Below are 20,241 nucleotides of genomic sequence, written 5' to 3'. Positions count from 1 at the left end.
ATCTCCATTCTACCTGCCCATCAGCATCCCATCTATGATGTCTAAGGTTGCAGAGAAATGGGTGGCTGAGCAAATCATACACCACCTGAATAACAGCTCTTTTCTCCTACACCCCATGTGTCTTCAGAGCCAATCACTCAACTGAGACAGTCAATTGTTTCTTCTTAGAAAAAATCAAATGACTGTTGGATAAAGGTGGTGCTGTCGGTGCTGTGTGTCTTGATCTCAGGAAAGCATTTGATACTGTGAATCCCACAGTTCTTCTATCTAAGTTGTCTACCTTTAATTTTTCTGTTGATGCCCTTAAATGTGTAGAATCATATCTCTTCAACCAATCTCAATCTGTTTGAATACGCAACCATAAATCAGATGCCTTTCGCTTGTCCACTGGTGTCCCACAAGGATCCATACTAGGCCCGCTCTTATTTCATTTATATATTAATAACGTGTGTCCTGAGGTTGTATGCTGACGATGCCATATTGTATGTACATGGTAGCATGAAGACACAAATTGCTGCCAAACTCACAAACTCCATGGTTAATGTTACAACATCGCTCAATCAGTGTTGTGTTTGCAACCAAATGTGTCTAAAACTGTCGGCATGTTCTTCACCAAGACTAATGACTTTCTGTGGAACCAGATGTTTTTGAGAAACGTTAAGGGGGTAAAAAGAACTTAATACTTTGAAATTCTGATTTACTCCCAACCTCAACTAAACAGATCAAATTAAATCTAGCCAATTTCCGATTCATAAGACACTACATGTCCACTGAAGCAGCCAAGAAGCAGCCAAGAAGCAGCTAAATGATTTTTTCTCACATGACTCACTGTTTTGATGAGCTGGTCACAGGAGAACCACACTACATTGAAACAGTCTTTGTATGATAAATAATTAGGAAATATAACCTTCTAAGCTGGGAAAACCTGATTAAGCATGTAAATGTATGTTTTATCTACAAAATAATACATGTTATGAACCCCCACAACCCCCTACTCGGAGGTTTTGTTATAGCATAAGAACAAACTCGTATCGGATCACAAGAGGAGTCACAAGAAGGAACTGTATTATTCCACAAGAGCCTTTAGTCAGTCTGCCTTTTCTGTTAGAGCCCCACAAGAGTGAACTCAACACATATATTAGTCATTTAGTTCTCATTTAAAACAGTTACTCATTGGACGTCGAATCTGTCAGCACTAAAAACCACTTCCTTTCTGCTGCTGCCTCCTTGTTAATGTCAGTCTATGAACTTTTCTCATGTTTCTCAAACTACTGTATTTGCATGTGTTGTCCGTTGTGGTTTGTGTTTCTTATGTAGCTCTAAGTTGTTGTTTCATATATACTGTAGGAGTTGCCTGCTTCATGTTTGATATGCTTCTGTACTCCGTGCTTGATTCAAATTATATTTGTTTAATGCTGCTTAATGTTGTCCTGTTGCATGCTTCGTGTACTGTTTTTGTAGGCTACTGCCTTCTTGCTTCAACCAATATTTGTTTAATGCTGCTTGATATCCTATTGTTTGCTTCATCTGCTTCTTTGGCTACTGCCTGCTTGCTTCAATATTGTCACGTCATTTTAGCTGTATTTACATCGACATTTTCTAATGTAACATGTCAATTTTATCAATGTTTTATCATGAGGTGCTGCCTGTACCATATTTCAGCAATTGTGTTTTATCTTTACCTTTTTTTTGTTTAGTTCTTGTACTTTTAGGGAGCCTATTGTAACATTTGACCAGGGACAACAGATGAAAACCAGCCTTTTGGCTAATTCTGGCATATTTACAGCAATGTTTATTAATATTCACTGTCCCTGCCAAATAAATACATTGTATTTATATAATCAGACAGTAAAATAACCTAATCTTGTGTATTTTTGGGTTAGGGTTAGGGTTCTGATTGTATGTTCTTCAGTTGGAAACCTGCTGCTAGGCAAACAACAAGCTTACTCTTGCTCTCTGTGGAGAGGGAGGAGCATAACCAAGGTAACAAACACCGTTTCTGCTTCAGTGCTGCCTTTAACCTTTGCAATACTACACCTGCGCAGCTGTAGCTCATCATAGCTGATGAGCTTCTAGAGGAAGTAAACAGTTTGTTGTCATACACGATCAAGACTCTGTTATTAACAACAAAGAAGATGGAAGCTGGACAGCCGTCGGACACAGTGGATGCAAACACAGGCCATGAAGAAGAGGGAAATGGTCTGGATTGGCTCCTTAAAAAAGACAGCTCAGAGATAACTCCTGCACCTATGGACACCAATGATTCATTATCTAGGTAACTGGTTATATGGGGGAAGAACTGGTGTTTGATTTAGTCCTCACATGTTATGTATGTGGCTTTTAATCATTAAATGACTTATTGCTGGAGATGTCAGCATAGAAATCAGTGGTGTGCCTCTGCTTCTAAGAGGAATTTGCATTATAGCCTTCAGGGATTGCTAAGTGTCAGGTAACATGTTGGTGGATTTCAGGTAAACAAGTGTCAGCTTGCTGAAAGCTGTTTGTTCACAGGTTAGTCTGTTTTCCCAAAAGACTCATATACAAATATTATGTTAACAAAGTCTTCTTTGCATATGATATTTATATAGTTTACTGGTCATCTGACACAAAGTGTTGAAATACTGTTGCAGTGAATTATTACATAACTACATAATCCATTTCATGACTTGTATAATTTTCTACCTTTCAGAAAATACAGCACCAGCGTTGGCAGCATTTACAGTAAAGCATTCACCAGGGAAAGAATATTTGAAGCAGCATCTCATGGAAACACAACTCAACTCAATAGCCTGCTTGACTACCTGCGGGTTAATGATAAGCAACTTACAAGCCCAGAATTCACAGGCAAGTAGGAACCAGTTTTATTTGTCTTATCTTACTTGTGACTGACAAGATCAAGCTGATAGGACCATGTTAGTTTGAAACAGTAGAGCCACATGTCCTCAGAAAATAGTTTCTTTTAATGAAATGCATTTTGGTCAAACAAAACAAGACTGTTTCCTGGTTGCTGTTTGCTAAGAAAAGGTGTAACTGGGGGCAAGTAGAAGAGAAAATGTCTAAATCAATAGATAAAGCAAAGTAAAAAATAGTGAATCTGAAGAAGTAAATCATGTTATTTGGTCCATAACATTCTTAAATACAATTTATATAATAATTGGTGTGAGATTTGAAGCTTTCCATAGTAAATGTTTGGGTTATTGTAGTAAATATTCATTAAGTTAATAGGAATTATTTGAAACACCATTTAATGATGTAAGAAATGTGATTTGAAAGAAAAATTTGTAATGTATCATAACTTTCAGATGAAATAAATGGGAAAACGGCACTCCTGAAAGCTTTGCTGAACCTCAAAGACGGCAAAAATGACACCATTGAAGTTTTCCTCGACATAGCAGAGAAAACTGGAGATTTAGAAAATTTAATCAACGCATCTTACAAAGATCCGATCTACCACGGTAGGTAAAATTAACTTGTCATGTGTATATATGTGCGTCTGAAGCCGGGGGTCTAAGGCGGTGTTTTTCAATCCTGGTCCTGGTGCCCCTCGGCCCTCCATGTTTTAGATGTTTCCCTCTTCCAACACACCTGATTTAAATGATCAGCTCATCATCAAGCTCTGCAGAAGCCTGATAACGACCAATTTATTTGAATCAGGTGTGTTGGAGCAGGGAAACATCTAAAACATGGATGGAAAAACACTGGTCTAAGGAAAGAGGATGTCAAATACTGTACAGATCATGAAGCCCTAACAGCCTGTTTCCTGTACCAACAAAATACATCACAGGTCAGACAGCCTTGCACGTCGCCATTGAGAGAAGGAGCTTTGGTCACGTGAAACTGCTGGTCCAGAAAGGAGCAGATGTGCAGGCCAAAGCCAACGGGAAGTTCTTCCAGCGTAAAGCAGGACTGGGGTTTTATTTTGGTGGGTTGAAAATAACCAGGAGCTACATTTTCTATCCCGGTTGTTTATGATCAAATCGTATCATTAAAACTCGCCGTCATGTGTTTTCAACAGGAGAGCTTCCTCTGTCGTTGGCTGCCTGCACCAACCAGCCAGATATTGTGTCTTTCCTCATGGAGAACCCTTACAGAAATGCCGACTTGACTGACAAAGACTCCCAAGGAAACACAGTCTTGCACACTTTGGTGGTCATAGCAGACAACACCACAGAAAACACAGATATGATTGTGAAGACGTATGATGACATACTAATCCACCACAACAAACTCGAGAAAAAAAGAAAAGTTCAGTTGGAAGCTATTGAAAATAATGACGGGTTTACTCCTCTGAAGTTAGCAGCCAAGCTAGGCAAGATTGGGGTAGGTGTACTTTTCTTTTTAAGGTCTTTGTGTTGATGTTCAGATACAGATTGACAGTAACAGCCCTATTAAGCATGAATGCACTGCCCTGCAACATTAACATAACATAAAATTTATGACAGTGTCCACCCATGTAGATTAACTCTACCTGCTCATGGAAATATGTGTGCAAGGCATATGATGTCATAAAATATCATAAAAGATGATTATGTCATTTCTGATCTCTCATCGGCCAGCTGTTCAGGCACATTTTGCATCGGGAATTCACGGATGAGGAGACGAGGCCGCTGTCCAGAAAGCTCACAGAGTGGTTCTACGGACCCGTTCACTCCTCGCTGTATGACACGAGCTCCATCGACACCAACGAAGACAACTCTGTGTTGGAGATAATCGTCTTTGGGAGTGAAATTCCGGTTAGCGATATCTATTTTATCTTATTTTGAACTGTTTAGTACGTGAAGGGAATCTTTAAACAGTGACAGGAGGGGTCATAGTTAACATAATCAAGTGCAATACGCAAAATCATAATACATCAAAATGGAATTATGCACTATATGTATGGTATTTGACACAATAATAACAAAAAGAGTCAGTGATTGCATTGCACTGAATCCCAGATCCTACTTCCTCCTATCAGACGATATGTCACAAGATTATGTCACAGTCAATGATAATGGAGGAGTTATGTGAAGCACAGAGTTAATGTGGCGTGAATGGGACGCTAAACATACAGTATAAACTGGCATAGTGGCATCACAAAAGCAAATAAAAACCTTTCAATAAACTGGCAGCAGTTTACATAGACTCTTAGGTGTGTTTCAGCAAACAAGCCTTCATCATTGTCACGAGCACAGTTACAACGGAGGAATGTGAAGTGTTTTTTTAATGTGGAATTTGACATGTGACCCTTTGCTTCAGAATCGCCCTGAGATGCTCCAGATCGAGCCTCTTCGCAGTCTTCTCAAGGATAAGTGGGACAAATTCGCCTCTAAATTATTCTTGATGAATTTCTTGGTTTACCTGACGTACCTGATCATCTTCACCACCGTGGCCTTCTACAGAAAGGAAGGCAAGGTAAGACACTGAACAAACCATCCCAATTTATAACAGTACAAACTCTGTCTTAACAACTTAAAAGGGAAACTGATGTATTTTTCAACCTGGACCCTATTTTCCCATCTTTCTTTCTAAGTGACTGATGGGGACGACAATTTCTGAAACTGGTCCAGTATTGAGCTGGACAGCCGGCAGCTGTGAAACAGGCTGTAATTTAACCCTCTGGGGCAATAGCGCTCATCAGTGTACGTCCACTAAAAGTGTTTTTGCCACCGACAGGCTCACATTGTTATTATCAGTGTCTGACACATTATGGAAAGAATCAAACAGAGAAATAAAACCTTTTTCTTTACCTTTTGCTTGATCCAGCCTGTTGTGTCTAAACAAGTCTAACTCAAGGAGAAGTCTCGTTCTGAAATCAGCTAAATATTCAGCCATGACTCTGAAAATCTTTTAGATAACACTAAGCTACATGTTCTGTACTCCAACACAACAAACTCCTCCCAGCACTCCCCTCTCCAGCTCTGTCTTGGCTGAATATTTAGTTGATTTCGACAACAACTCAACTGTCACGAGATTTACCACCACCACCACAACAGGGCCCTGAGTCACTAGCTAGACTCTTCTCCTCTGTAGTTCCCCGGTGGTGGAACGAGTTACCAAACTCTGTTCAATCTGCAGAGTCCCTCTCAATCTTTAAGAAAAGACTAAAGACCAAGCTCTCTCACGAACACCTCTGCACTTGATGAACTGTAGGGACAGAAAAAAACAAAAAAACAAAACATACTTCTATGCACTCTGTGTACTCTAATCATTGCCTTGTTGTGCTGCCTGTTGGCATTTATGTCCTATTGGGCCCAAACTTAAGCTTTATGGCACTTACTGGTGTTGTTGTCTCCTGACTAGATCCCTGCTTGTGTTGCATCAGTCTCATATGTACCTCGCTTTGGATAAAAGCATCTGCTAAATGAAAGAAGTAAATGAAATGTGATGTAAATGATTTCAGAGCGAGACTTTATCAGACACAATATAAAACAGACCGGATCAAGCGAAATGTAAAGAAAATTGTTTCCATGATAATAATTCCATGTTGTCAGACATTTATAATAACAATCTGAGCCTGTCAGTCGCAAAAACACTTTTAGTGGACGTACGTTGATGGGCGCTATTGCCCCAGAGACTTATGTCACAGACCGTTTCACAGCTGCCAGCTGAAACTCTCTCACTCAATACTGGACCAGTTTCAAAAATTGTTATCCCTATCAGTCACTTAGAGACAAAAAGATGGATAAATAGCATCCAGGTTAAAAAATACCAAAGTTTCCCTTTAATCAGCTTAAACAAATACTGTTGATCTATTGACCTCCAGCCACCGTTTCCCATTGAAAATGTCCCACTCGACTACCTGCGTTGCATCGGTGAGCTCATCAGTGTCCTCGGAGCGGTGTGGTTTTTCTATAAAGCGGTGAGAAAAGTGGAATCGGGTCCATTAATTCACACACAAAAAGATCTAAATTAATTTCAGACAAATTTCACATTTCCACACGTCTGACTTCTAAATCCTCAGATAACTATTTTCAAAAGGAACCCGCCGACCTTCAAGGCTCTGTACATCGACGGATACTGTGACATTCTTTTGTAAGTGTATCAAAAAAATGAAATAATTTTACGCCCAGATGTTTCGTGAAGGATACCTTTTTAATATTATCTTTCTTAACGCTCGCGCTTTGTTTGCTTTTACAGTTTCCTGCAAGCAATTCTTCTTCTGATCTGCATTGTTTTGTACTGTTGTGGACTGAGAGAATACGTCGGACTTCTTGTGCTCTCGCTGGCTCTCGCTTGGATCAACGTTCTTTACTACTCGAGAGGCTCTAAACAAATGGGGATGTACAATGTCATGATGCAAAGAGTAAGATTTAAGTTACTTTTAGTTACTTTCAGTCTCACTATAATAGGGGTTGCCTGGTTACATTAAGTCTTTTTCTCATTTTAGATGATCCTGGGTGACATCTTGCACTTTTTGTGCTTCTATAGCGTCTTCCTCTTTGGATTCTCTGCTGGTAAGACAAAAAGGTTAAGCATATACAGAATAAAGGCTTAAGATGTTCTGCAGGATTAAGACTTCTGACTTAAATCTTCTTCTTTTTCAGCTGTCGTCACCCTTATCGATGATAAGGTGGCCAATGGCACACGGGCACATGGAAGGACATATAGTGTTGAGACATTTAAATGCAAAAGGCCAACTTACAACGATATCCGTTTTACAACACTGGAGTTGTTCAAGTTCACTATTGGAATGGGAGATCTGGAGTTTACTGACCATGTCCAGTACAAAGAAGTTTTCTACATCCTTCTCATCTCGTACATAGTTCTTACTTACATCCTGTTGCTCAACATGCTCATAGCTCTGATGGGCAACACGGTCGAAAGAATCTCCAAAGAAAGTGAAAACATCTGGAATCTGCAGGTAGGAAGCTGTTATAGTCTGTTCACTTGCTTTCAGAACCCAAAACCTAAAGTTCACAAGATTAGACTGAGCCCACAAATCCAGGATGGAGTAGATCCAACACAGGAAACAGTTCATGTTTAATATGATGAATGATTTCTTTTAGAATAATAACATTAAGATGTTTTCAACTTGGCTTCATTTCAAACAGAAATATTGTACTTGATATAATTACTGAATACTTTATCGGTTAAGATTTTACATGCAGTTAATATATGATGCAGTGTTGTTGATTACACTGTGCAGCAGTAATGCATTGATCATAACCCAATAATGCAATAAAATATTAACCCTCCTGTTGTCCTCGGGTCAAATTTGACCCGTTTTCAAATGTTTTTATATCAGAAAATATATCAGATTTCTTTCATCTAATTGCCTGAAAATCACATTGATGGTTCCATACCAAAAGTAATGATCACTACTTTCATAGAATTTTGGGTGTTTTATTAAAATTTATAGCGCCTGTGCACTTTTGTCCTCCCCGAGTCAAAATTGACCCGGGAGGACAAAAGTTACATGGTCGACGGGAAAGACAACAGGAGGGTTAAACCATTCGCAATGTGTCACACATGCTCAGAGGGCTCAGACCATCCTGGACCTGGAGAGGACTCTGCCGAAGAGTCTGATGAGTAAACTGTACCCTGCAGCGTCCAAGACGGTGTGTCTCAGAAACGAGCCGGATGAGTGCAGAACGTTTTTCAGGTAAACCATCATTGTTTAATTTGTTTAATTAGTTGCGGTGTAACTGTGGGTCCTGTTGACACCCAGCAATCACAAGCACAATACTGGTTCTTTAATTTGGGTGAAATGACCCTTAACAAAGAAACGTTTTCTCACCGCTAACGGTGTGTAACCATGCAGGTGGGTTTTGGTTTTTACAGTATGAGATGTGGTGCTTTGTGTACTGCCTGGTTGAGATAATCCACAGATAATTCACTGTGAGTTATTTCACATGAGGACCATTTATCTGGTAGAAAGTTGCTCCAGTGAAACAGTAAGTGGAATATCCAGGGTGGAGATGTTCTGGAAAAAACACACTGCAGTATTTAAATAAATAAAGCAACCCTGTATTGTTGAAGAGAATATGATGAATACCATTAGAGGTAATTGGAGAAAATGTGTTTTTGTATTTGGGTGAACTGACCCTTTAGTCCTTTAACATAATATCAGATTATGAGGATATAGTCATGTCAAGCATGAGTCTTCTTCAACTTCAGGGTGGGGGAAACCAACTGGAAACAATGGCGGTCGGACGTCGGCGTAACTCGGGAGGAAGATCCTGGGAATCGCATGATGATGATGTCACAGTCCCACGACCAGATTGACGGTAGGCCGGCAGACCGTACGTACGTACGACTCATCGTTGCTAAGATGTCACTAATAATATTAATTTACATTTATTCTACTTTCAGGGAACATGTGGAGCTTAAATCCGCTATTTAAGAGGATTCGTGGAAGAAGACGCCAACCGCAGCAGTCCGGCGCTCCTTAACTTCACCAGAACATCACATGGACATTTATTGAGAGCACCAGTAACCTCTCCCTCTAAACATGTCAAGGGTTGTTTTGACTTTTGATACAAATTTTTTTATATTCTACTTTCCATTTCTTAAAGGTACTGTATATACAGGATGTTTACCATAAACTGGGGATGATTTCAGCAATTAATCAAACTGTCTGTAAACAAGTCACACCTGTAGATTGTCTTCTTATCTGAATGATCACACATTACACACTTAAAATCATCTGGTACGTCTGTATGTACATCATAAAAGACCAGTCACACACCAAAAGCTTTGTGTTTGCAAACTTTATTTTGGTTAGGGGGGGAATGTTTGTGCAAGACATTTTATTCCTGAAGGTTAGGCAAAACTGGAATATCACATTTTTCACAAAGTAGAGAAAGTAAGGCCCCCTCCACCACCGTTCATGATAGATCTTCGATAATCAAAGACAATCATATTTATTAAGAGTAAAAATAAATCTAGAGAGAGCTGGTACATACCTGTGCCCCAATAAATATTGCCATCTGAGTCAACTAACATGAGCTACAATGTGCTTAAGTAGTTAAGATTTCTTACAGTGCATATTGACATGTACTGTTGGGTGAAAAGACGTAGGATCTCTACATGATGATATTGTGAAATGGAACCACAAAAAACATACAAAGATCTGAATTTTGCCTGGAGAAAAAACAATTGGGGTGTACTGTGCAGTACAGGAACCACTCCTCGCTCTAGATTATTTTATGCTCTGTTCACATCTTTACACTTTTACTTCACAAGATTTTTCTTTTAACAGTCCAAATGAGGGCAGCAGCTCTCCTTTATGTCACCAGGTTGTTGCTTATTACTGTTATAAACATTAAGTTCCCAAATACAAGCTTGCCAAGGCTTTTGGCTGGGGGTGGTTACAGAGAGGGACGCTTGGTCACTTTGGTCAGTGAGTCAGCAGCAAACAGTTCACACATCCCGACAGTGTCTAGGAATCGTGGCACACTTCAGGACTTCAGTCCATGACACAGTATCAGTAGTTACACTAAGTAGCTTGGTCCCCCATCAGAGATTAACTTCGTGCACCTTTTTGTCTGCGTGCACAGTCCGTGTGCAAGTACCCAAGCTTAACATACACACACGCAAGCATCCATTCACACATTTTTTCTCCATACTACGCCCAGTGGAGGCACTTCATATGAAACTGTAGAACCTGAACCTATGTCAGGCTGTAACGAGGCAGTTCAAAAGAATTTAACAGGACAGGTCTGTGAGATTGTTTAGTGTTTTCTCTCAGTGACTGTTGATTTTTTATAGTTAAAGAAACCCAAACAGGCCTGGGAGTTGTCAGTCTTTAGGCCACAGTGTGTCAGACTCCTGGAAATCACTCTTAGCCACTTAGAATACCAGTCAGTTATTATATATTTAGAATATAGAATAATTCCCAAATATGGCCGGCGATACAGACAAACAGCCAAATTTACCAGCGTTTTAAGTGGTGGCAAATTTAGCCCTGTGCCTATCCCATAAATTTGAACTTATTTCCACTGATACAGCCCATACATCATTACTATTCATACACACGCACACACCAATCATACTAGTGTGTGTTAAGATTAAATTCAATAGCAGCTTCAAGGGGCAGGCACATCAAAAATGAGAGCCAGGAAAAAAAAAATAAAATAAACTGCCATCAAGTATGAAGACCAAAATCCAAAAAAAGCTACGGCTTGCATCTCGGCTGTCTTTCTCTGAAGATGATATCATCATCATCATCATCATCATCATCATGCCGTTCTTTCTCCCTTTTGACCTGTACTGTGTTCTGAGAATGATTCAGAGAGAGGAAAAAAAAAAAAAAAAATGCTCGGCGTTGTGAAAGACATCGGATTTAAAGCGATGGATGCAAACCTCTTTTATTTTCGACGCTGAGTGAAGACGAATCAGTTCACACCGTTTGTGTCAATATGTGTCACCTATGGCACCTAATGTGAAAAAACACCTATGGCTTCAGGATGCAGTGGTCCAAAAAAAATAAATTAAGAAACTATAAATCAGAATATTTATTAATAACAACTAAAAACACAGTCCAAATACTTTAAAAATAACTGCTACAGCCCTGTTCTACATACCTACTAACTCTGCTAAATACTATTCATATTTTACTCATAAAATCATCTTAAATCCTTGATAGATAGGCAACATTTGAGACAGTAGGATGGTGATTTATCAACAGGTAGGAGAAGCGTTATTACCTTAATATTTCCATTTAAGGCAATATCATCCATTCCCACTGCCTATACATACGATCACAATGATCTGACAGTTTTAACAGATTTCCAATGGAACCAAAGCTCAGGGGGAACTTTTTTTTTGTTTTTGTTTTTTCTTCTTCTCTTTCTCACAATGAAGCCATACTTAAGTTTGGATCCTGGCAAAGAAAGGTCAGTTATGGTAAGTATTAAGTAGAGGATAACTACTGTGACATTTAAGGCTTATTCCAGAAGGCTTGAGGATAGCGGAGCAATAATATGCCCAGACAACATCAACCCGAAAAAAAAAAAAAAGGACTTAAGAGGAGGAGGAGGAGGAGGAGGAGGAGATGGGGGGTTCAGAGCTTCATGCTAGACACATCTAGCAAAAAACATAACCTGCGTTAAAATGTTCTTACTTTTTCCTTATAGGTAGCAGAAATACAACACAGGGTAAGGCCAGTGATTAGTAGATGAACAGCCCACCACAAGCCACACAGATTATGTCGACACCACATCAGTTCACTTTTGCGTTACAGTAGTAAAGTGGTGAGGAAATGCATTAGAGGGGAAATTCAGCGTTTTCCCAGCTTGCATTATCTGAAGTACTTGCATGCTTGCAAGTGATCAATTTGCTTTTTCACATACATACATTATTTTAATAAACAATGGGATGCCATTCTGTTTCACATTAGCTATAGACAAATAGGGGCTAACTGAGTCCTCTGCTCCTTTGCCAAATGTTAAGCGTAACATTTAAAAAAAAAAAAGTAAATTTCTACAGTTTAGGTAGGACCATCTACAGAATTACGACAAAAAAAATATGTAATAAAAAGAAAGACTACTTCTTCAAAAAGCAATTCTTGAAATATTACACACGAGAGAGGGCACTTTAGACTTTTCCAAACTTAAGAGAAACTACTCGCAACTTAAGAACATGAATCTCAGAAATGGAGAATGTTACTGTTTTTTGTTTTTTTGTTTTTTGCTAGTGCTGGCTTTGTCTTGTATTTACAGTAACTAAAAAATTCTGCTCAACAGTGATGATAGGTAGCCATTCTTTGCACACTGATCACCTCATGGAACAAAAATGCAATAACTACCCGGACCACCCGCTCACGGGGTTTTTGCAGTTCAGAAGCCATGTTGTATTCCTGATAGATGAGACGCGCCTTTCGTTTAGGCCCGTTAACGAGTTTTACACCTCAACTATGGGGGGGGGGGGGAGGGAGGGAGCTCCTGGGACCAAAAAAAAAAAAACAAACAAAAAAAAAACCTTATCAACAGTCTTGTTAATTGCATATACATGTAACCTTCTCATTTCAAAATGAATCACAAACCTGTTAAAAGGATAAATAATTGCAAATATAAACATTACACAAGGACATCCTTAAATCTTGCCTTTGGGCAGTTGTAAGGCCACAAATGCTGAAAAAAAGTTGTTCCATGTCAACCTGGGAATAGCACTGTGACAATCTTATGGCAAGAATATTCTCAGCTGCAACTGAATATTTTTAGAACACTGTATATACATGAACAAAGAGCAGCACATCCATGCCAGTGATGAAAAAAAGAGGAATTTCTACTCAACAGTGGAACAACAATCTCAAAAACCCTTCATCTGCAACAAAAGGTACGACATGGCTTAAGACCTGAGGAATACTTTGAAACATCACAACCTGGTGGGTCTACAAATCAAGCTCTGAAGCAATAAAATGTAATTGATCACTTGCAAGATCTTAAAGAATAAACCATTAGAAGCTGAAAGTAGCTGTTGAGGAAAAAAAAAAAAAAAACTCAAAAAACACACCAAGTGGGATAAGCTCACGCTTTATCGGTAGCCTGGGTGATGAGTGTGGACACCTCCGCTATTACTGGGCTCCTGAACTTGGCCCATGGCTGACCTGTGCATCTTCTCCATCACATCCATGTTCTGCTCCTGAAAGCTGGGCATCTGGAAGTCACCTCCTAGGAAATCCACATTCTGCAACAACTTCGACTGGCCGGTAAGACCCTCTTTCCCCGGTCTGTACTTTGCCCCTGGGATGCGGTCTGTGGAGGCAGCAGCCTGCCCTCCCTGGAAGGCCACTGGGATGTCCTGAGGGCCAGATCCATTGTTACCTGCTGTGGATGGGATGCTGCCCCACGGTGGCTGCATGTAGTGGCCATTAATGTAAGGCATAGAACCTACTGGGCAGTTAACAGGGGATGATGGTCGTGGCTTTTCTGCTGGGTGTTTTAGAGGGAAGGACTGTGCAGTGTTGGGTAGCTTGTGGGAATAGTTGAGGTTTCGAGAGGGGAAAGCACACTCAGTCGGAGGCTCCATCCTTGGGTTCTTGCAGGGATGGGCCCCCTCGGGTGGCTGCTGCATGTGAGCCAGTTGATGTTGGGCCCAGGAGCGCTGCTGCTGCTGCAGCTGCTGTATCTGTTGTAAATGCTGCTGCTGCTGTAACTGATGCTGCTGCTGCTGTTGTTGTTTCTGCTGATGTAAATGGTGCTGAAGCTGCTGCTGCTGCTGCTGCTGTTGTTGCTGCTGCTGCTGCTGCTGCTGCTGCTGCTGCAGTTGTACCTTCTCTTGGTCTGTATGAAAGGCAGGCATACTGTTAGTAGCAGCTATATTGGGCTGTGTATGGAGAGCAGCACTGGGAGTCTGAGCTGTAGCTTTGTCCGGGGGTCCCACAATAAGGCAGCTGGGCACAGCGCCCAGAGCCAGGTGGTGAGATGATACTCTTGAGCTGGCGTTGATCAGCAGGTTGCGGCTTATGGGGCTGGGGTTTGCGATCTGGCCCTCACAGACTGAGGTGGAGCCCATGCCAGCCCGTGCCTGGCACAACTGGTTGATTTGGTGCACGATGCTGCTCAGGTCGCCAGGCCGGTTCTGATGCAGGCTGGCTGCCATGGACAGTGGGATGGTGGAGGTAGATACAGTTACATTTGGTGGGGCATCTGCGTCAGGGAGCTTCCGGGGCCCGTATGCCCCCGGCGGGGGCTGCTGGAGGCTGTTAGGCATGGTCGGAGGTCCTGCACCCACAGCCTGGGGAGGGGGCTGTGAGCCAACTAGACCCTGGGCATGCTGCAGGCTCGGAAGCTGAGCTCCATCAGACATGTGGCGCAGATCCTGAGTCACACCTTGTTGTGTAAGTAAAGCTTGCGGAGGAGCCGTCTGATGCTTTAATGTCTGCAGGTGAGAAAGATGCTGCTGTGGTATGACTGATGGACAAGACTGGCTCTGCTGTTGCTGTAGTGCCTGGGTGTGAGGCAGACTCTGCTGCCTCTGTATGCCTTGTGGGTGAGCCAATCTTTGCTGCTGTGAAGTCTGAACCTGGGACAAACTCTGCTGCCGCTGCAGAGCTTGTGAATGAGCCATGTTCCTTTGCTGTAAAGCCTGTGGGTTCGGCAAAGTTTGAGGCTGCTGTAAAGTCATTGGATGAGTCATGCTTTGCTGCTGTTGCTGTAGCGCCTGCGGGTGAACCATGCCTTGCTTCTGGGCAGCCTGGGCCACAGGCTGCGACGGGCCCTGTAGGTGAGGAGCAGGCTGAGGAAGGTTTAAAGTGCTTTGAGTGGCGTATGGTCCACTGTGAGGGTTCATGACGGCCTTATGAAGCTGTCGGGCGCGGCTGCCGTCTGATTCTTTGATGACGCCTTTAGCAGGCGCACGGAGGACAGCCAGCAGGCCGCCACTGGCGCTGACCTGAGAGGGGTAGGGACTGTGGCGCTGGCTGGACGACGATGTGTCAAGCCCGTTTACTGTGCGGCGAATGTGCTTCCTTTGAGGTACTTTGACACTGTTGGGGAAGATCTGGATGGTCAGAGGGTTGTTGGCAACTTTCTTAGCATAGGCATCCAACTCTGCTGGGGTTGGATAGCTGACAGATCTCATCTTCTGTGTAGTTTCCCCTGCAATGTGTAAAAAGTTAGACGACCAGAAACGGCTAGCAAAGCACACTGACCAACACTATATACTGAAATGCATCACTATGACAATAAGCAATGTGTGAATAAAATGTGCTGCTGCTTCATCGTAGCTTTATCTGCTACTGCAGCTAGCACAGCGCTTTATGGATAACAAAAACATGCTTTGCCTCTTAAGAGTGTTTTGCATCAAATGCTTAATTATGTGTTTAACTGTTCAACTCCTACATTAAAGCCAGGATCATGTACACTGTTCAACTAGAATTGAAGCTATCTTGCAGGTAGAGTTTATTTGTTCATCACAATTTAAGCTTTTAGGGGTCAGTGATGACATAATCTTGCACAATCTTTGTCATGTAAAGGATGTAAAAGTAATATCAGGTCCATAACGCTGACCAATGATGAAGTTACTACTTTCAAAAGAGGAAATAAAAACCACAACACGGTGAAAGAAAGCACATACATTTCTGAAGTCCAGTGTTCATCTGCGTGCGGGAGAGAAGTCGGATGGTAGGGTCACCTGATGCTGGCAGACAGGCCAGCATGTCACTATTCCACTAATGCAGCATGGGACACCTTCTCCTCACCATACTGGGGGAGAAACAGAGCAGGCGCAAGTCAGCCACTGATAGACACTTACGTTGGTGTGAAATGACTTTGCTATCTCCTATTTTCACATCCAGTACAATGTGACCTTTTGCAAATGGCAGCTTGTAATAAACTGAGATCATGGCTCTGTAAAAGCTCACTGCGTACACCCTGCAGCTCGCAAAAAAAAAAAAGCCAAGATGGAGATGTGAAAAAGCCTTTTTTCCTCGCCTTGAACAAAACAGCACATAGAACACAGCATGAAGGCAGACTGCAGCCAAACGGCTATCTTCTTAAAACTCACATGAGGCTGAGCCAAAAGCACACAGTTAAAAAAAAAAAAAAAAGAAGCACAATTTCCTCTGCTGAACATGGTTTAGTAGGTCATGTTATGAAAAAGTTAGACCCAAAACGAAGCGCTGGTCCCTGAATCCAAATACATTTTTATTGTAGATTAAATTGAAAAGCTGGAGATCTTATTCAAGGTTTATTTAATACTCGATCTTACCGATACGCTGGTTTGTAAAGATTGCACCACAATGACGAGTCAGTTTTTAGTATTTCAACAAACATCAACACATTGCTGATAAATCTTCAAAATGATGTGTAAGTAACTAAAAACAACCTCATATCTCTGGTCAGATTGACTACGCTGCATTATTTTTTTTTAAGGCCAAAAACAAAAAAAAAGCAGGTTCACATTTTTTTCAGGTCTGTCCTTAAACCGTACTCACATTCCCAAATGCACATTAAAAACAGTTTTAGATCGCTGTAATCCTTCCTCCAGTTCACAGTGGCCATTATAAAATCCTTCCTAATGTGCTTACAATGAAAGAGATGGGGAACCAAATCCCCAGTAGGGCTGCGACTAGCAATAATTTGTCATTAACAAGTAAATCTGACAATTATTTTCACTAATTACATAATTAATAAATAGTGTTATGCGTCTGTTAGAGTCTCTTTAAGCTCAAGGTGACATCTTCAAGTGAAATACAAAAGATAAAAAGATATTTAATTTACCATCACAAAAGGAAAAAAAAGAAGAAGCAAATCATCACAATAAAGAAGATGAAATGAGGGAATATTTAGTATTTTTTGCTTGAAAAATGAAAATCCATTAACAGGAAACATTTTGTGACAAATGGCTCATCAGGTAATTGATAAATTGATGTCTTTGGGTATTTACTGTACATGTTTACAGCTCAAATATATTGCAATAACACAAAAGAGGTGGTGTTTACAAGGAGAACATAAGAAACAGACATCCATGTCTTCATTACCAATACCCAGTGCCACTCCTAGGCCTGCACCAATCCCCATTTCCCAGATCGGAATTGATACTGATCTCATTAAGTGGACTGGGTATCTGCCATGATGTGACAGATTTACATGAAATACAGTTTCTTCATCAAATGTCAGTAAGATTCATTCAGTCATGCAGGGCTGCAGAGCCACTGTAATCCCTGGCCTCGTGTTACCTTACATGAAATGTTTTTCATGACTTACTGAGGTTAAGTACACTCTGGTCAGACAACTACAAATATAAAAAAAGGCGTCATCCTATGATTTAGTCACACAATTTTTTGCAGATTCATCATCAACTTGCAGACAGTTCAATGATTCATCACTAGTTCATCACCACTGTTGAAATACTGGAAGATGACTCGTTAATAGTGGTGCAGTCTTCCAAATCTCTTAACCACTGTTGGGTTTGTTGGTGATATGACTTACATTACAATGAATTTAGATATGAGACCAGTGCTTTGGGTGTTGATGTGGCTCTGCCTTTTCATCCTCTGCACTCCACAGGAGGACGCAGTGGAGTGAGTGTTGTCAGGAACAGGAAAGGAAAAATGGATCCTCATTAATGCAGACTGAATAATGTGACCTTTTCTACAGACATAGGTCACACTTACCGTGTAAAGCTACGGCATCGTCCCCAGCTAGTTTAAACCTTTGCAAGGCGTTTGAACGTGTCGAATGACGTATTTAATACAACCATCATCGTGGGCTACGTGAAGTTTGAGGCAGCCCGTCTGCAGCTAGTAACGTTAGCCATCTGTGTAGCTACCCAGCCGGCTGTAGTTTCAAACAGCTAGCTGACGTTAGCACCGATATAATAATGTTGCTGGACTATTTCAGCTGACAAACACAAACTGAGCTGACTGCAGGGCCTCGATACTTCCCCTATATCGAAATTAAAACTGAAAATTACAACGTTCAATAGGAAACCACGAGTCGAGCACCACAATAAATAAGGAGCTTCTTTGTGCTTATTGTGACCAGGCCAGCTGTTAGGCAAACTTTAGCTTTTCATTGACAAAAACCCGCCGAGGCGACCTGTATTAAAGAGGAAAATACTTACTCCTCGCGAATCTATGAGTAGGGTAACTTCATTTTGTGGAGATATACCGTTGATATTGTTTTTAATGATGAAGAGACCATCCCCAGTGTGTTGCTTCTCCGGGCGACGGCAGCAACATTTGTCGAGCATGCGCAAAGAGAAAGGACCCCTGTTCTGCATTTAGACATCACCGGCAAACGCCTGACCAATAATCCATAATCCCCCCAGATGAGACGTTTATTACTTCAACTCCAGGGCGGTGGCCTGGGTACAGTGGTGGGAAGTAACCTAGTACATTTACTCAAGTACTGTACTTAAGTACAATTTAGACATTTCAGAGGGAAATATTGTACTTTCTACTCCACTACATTTATTTGACAGCTTTAGTTACTTTCAGATGAAGATTTGACACAATGGATAATATAACAAGCTTTTAAAATACAACACATTGTTAAAGATGAAACCAGTGGTTTCCAACCTTTTTTGGCTTTTGACGTCTTACAAAAAGCAGTGTGTAGTCGGGGTCACATTTCACATGTCTATGAGTTGTTAACAGCTCCACCAAATAGTGATTTTTCCCTCTAAACTTCTCACATGCTTTCATTTCAATAAATGTTCAATTGATCCAATATTTCAGCAAAAATCAAAGATTAGAGAAAAAGTCCAAAAACTGAAAACAGATTTGTGTATCAGAACTTTGTTTTTTCTTCTTTCCTCTCCCATTAATCATCTCACCACCCCTCAGATTTATCTGCTGACCCTTTGGAGGGGCCCGACCCCTAGGTTGGGAACCACTGGACTAAACTAGCTAACTGTATATAAAGTAGTGTAAACTAGCTCCACCTCCAGCAGCTACAACAGTAACATGCTGCTCTAACACTGATGCTTCACTATTAATAATCTAATGATGTCATATATAATAATATATCAGTCAGAGGGACCAAACCACTACTTTTACTGCAATACTTTAACTACATCAAGCTCATAATACTTATGTACTTTTACTGCAATACTTTAACTACATCAAGCTCATAATACTTATGTACTTTAACTGTAGTAGGATTTTTCATTCAGGACTTTTACTTGTAATGGAGTATTTTTACATTGTTGTATTGGTACTTTTTCTGCAGTAAAGGATCTGAATACTTCTTCCACCACTGCCTGGGTATCAAAAGTAAACGTGTTATATCATTTAATCATTATTAATCATTATTGATGCATTAAAGGACAGGCTCACAATTTTTCCAGTGTGTGTTAAACCAGCAGTCAGGTGTCCATGGTAACAGTGAAAGAGGTTTTCCTCGCTGTAATCATTCCTCCTGTTCATACTGGATATTAAAAGATCCTTCAAATGTGCTTTCAATGGAAGTGATGGAGGCCAAAAATCCACAGTGTGTCCACACAGTCATTTAAAAGTCTGTGTGAAGCTTCTATTCAGCTTCAGCAGTCTGAGTTAGTCATATTAAGTGGATATCTGACACATTTACAGTCTTTTTAGCAGCAAATTCCCTCTTTGTGTTTCCTCGGACAGTGTTTCCCTGTTGAGCTGCAGGTGGAAGTATAGTAACAAAGAGAGGAACTTTGACACTAAAAAGACTAACGTTGAAAGATATCTACTTGATTTGACTCATTTGGACGCTGAAGCTTCATATTAGCTTCAGATAAACTTTTAAATACATTTTGCACAGAAGGAGGACTGTGGATTTTGTCCTCCATCACATCCATTGTAAGGTCATTATGAAGGGATCTTCTAACGGTCAGTGTGAACAG

General features: G+C 40.9%; 2 protein-coding genes across 2 annotated transcripts; one reads left to right on the top strand and one right to left on the bottom strand.

The window, feature by feature from the left end:
- The first annotated feature begins 2,010 nt into the window (after positions 1–2,010).
- On the top strand, positions 2,011–11,037 carry LOC122983891 (transient receptor potential cation channel subfamily V member 1-like). Its single transcript, XM_044354069.1, has 15 exons — positions 2,011–2,275; positions 2,690–2,844; positions 3,303–3,455; positions 3,785–3,922; positions 4,016–4,320; positions 4,557–4,733; positions 5,239–5,394; positions 6,746–6,841; positions 6,944–7,014; positions 7,120–7,285; positions 7,370–7,436; positions 7,527–7,843; positions 8,460–8,584; positions 9,100–9,209; positions 9,295–11,037. Exons 1-15 carry the CDS (start codon positions 2,136–2,138, stop codon positions 9,372–9,374), a joined length of 2,256 nt encoding a protein of 751 aa, XP_044210004.1. The 5' UTR covers positions 2,011–2,135; the 3' UTR covers positions 9,375–11,037.
- LOC122983892 (protein FAM222B-like) lies at positions 9,452–18,623 on the bottom strand. Its single transcript, XM_044354070.1, has 3 exons — positions 18,493–18,623; positions 16,003–16,130; positions 9,452–15,524 (listed from the first exon to the last, which is right to left on the bottom strand). The coding sequence occupies exons 2-3, from the start codon at positions 16,082–16,084 to the stop codon at positions 13,459–13,461; spliced, it is 2,148 nt and encodes a 715-aa protein (XP_044210005.1). The 5' UTR covers positions 16,085–16,130; positions 18,493–18,623; the 3' UTR covers positions 9,452–13,458.
- Positions 18,624–20,241: the final 1,618 nt, after the last annotated feature.

Source organism: Thunnus albacares, chromosome 6, assembly GCF_914725855.1.
Source record: "Thunnus albacares chromosome 6, fThuAlb1.1, whole genome shotgun sequence".
In the NCBI taxonomy this organism is placed as follows: domain Eukaryota; kingdom Metazoa; phylum Chordata; class Actinopteri; order Scombriformes; family Scombridae; genus Thunnus; species Thunnus albacares.
The sequence above is the reverse complement of the archived record's forward strand: the minus strand, read 5'-3'. Positions and strand labels throughout refer to the sequence as shown.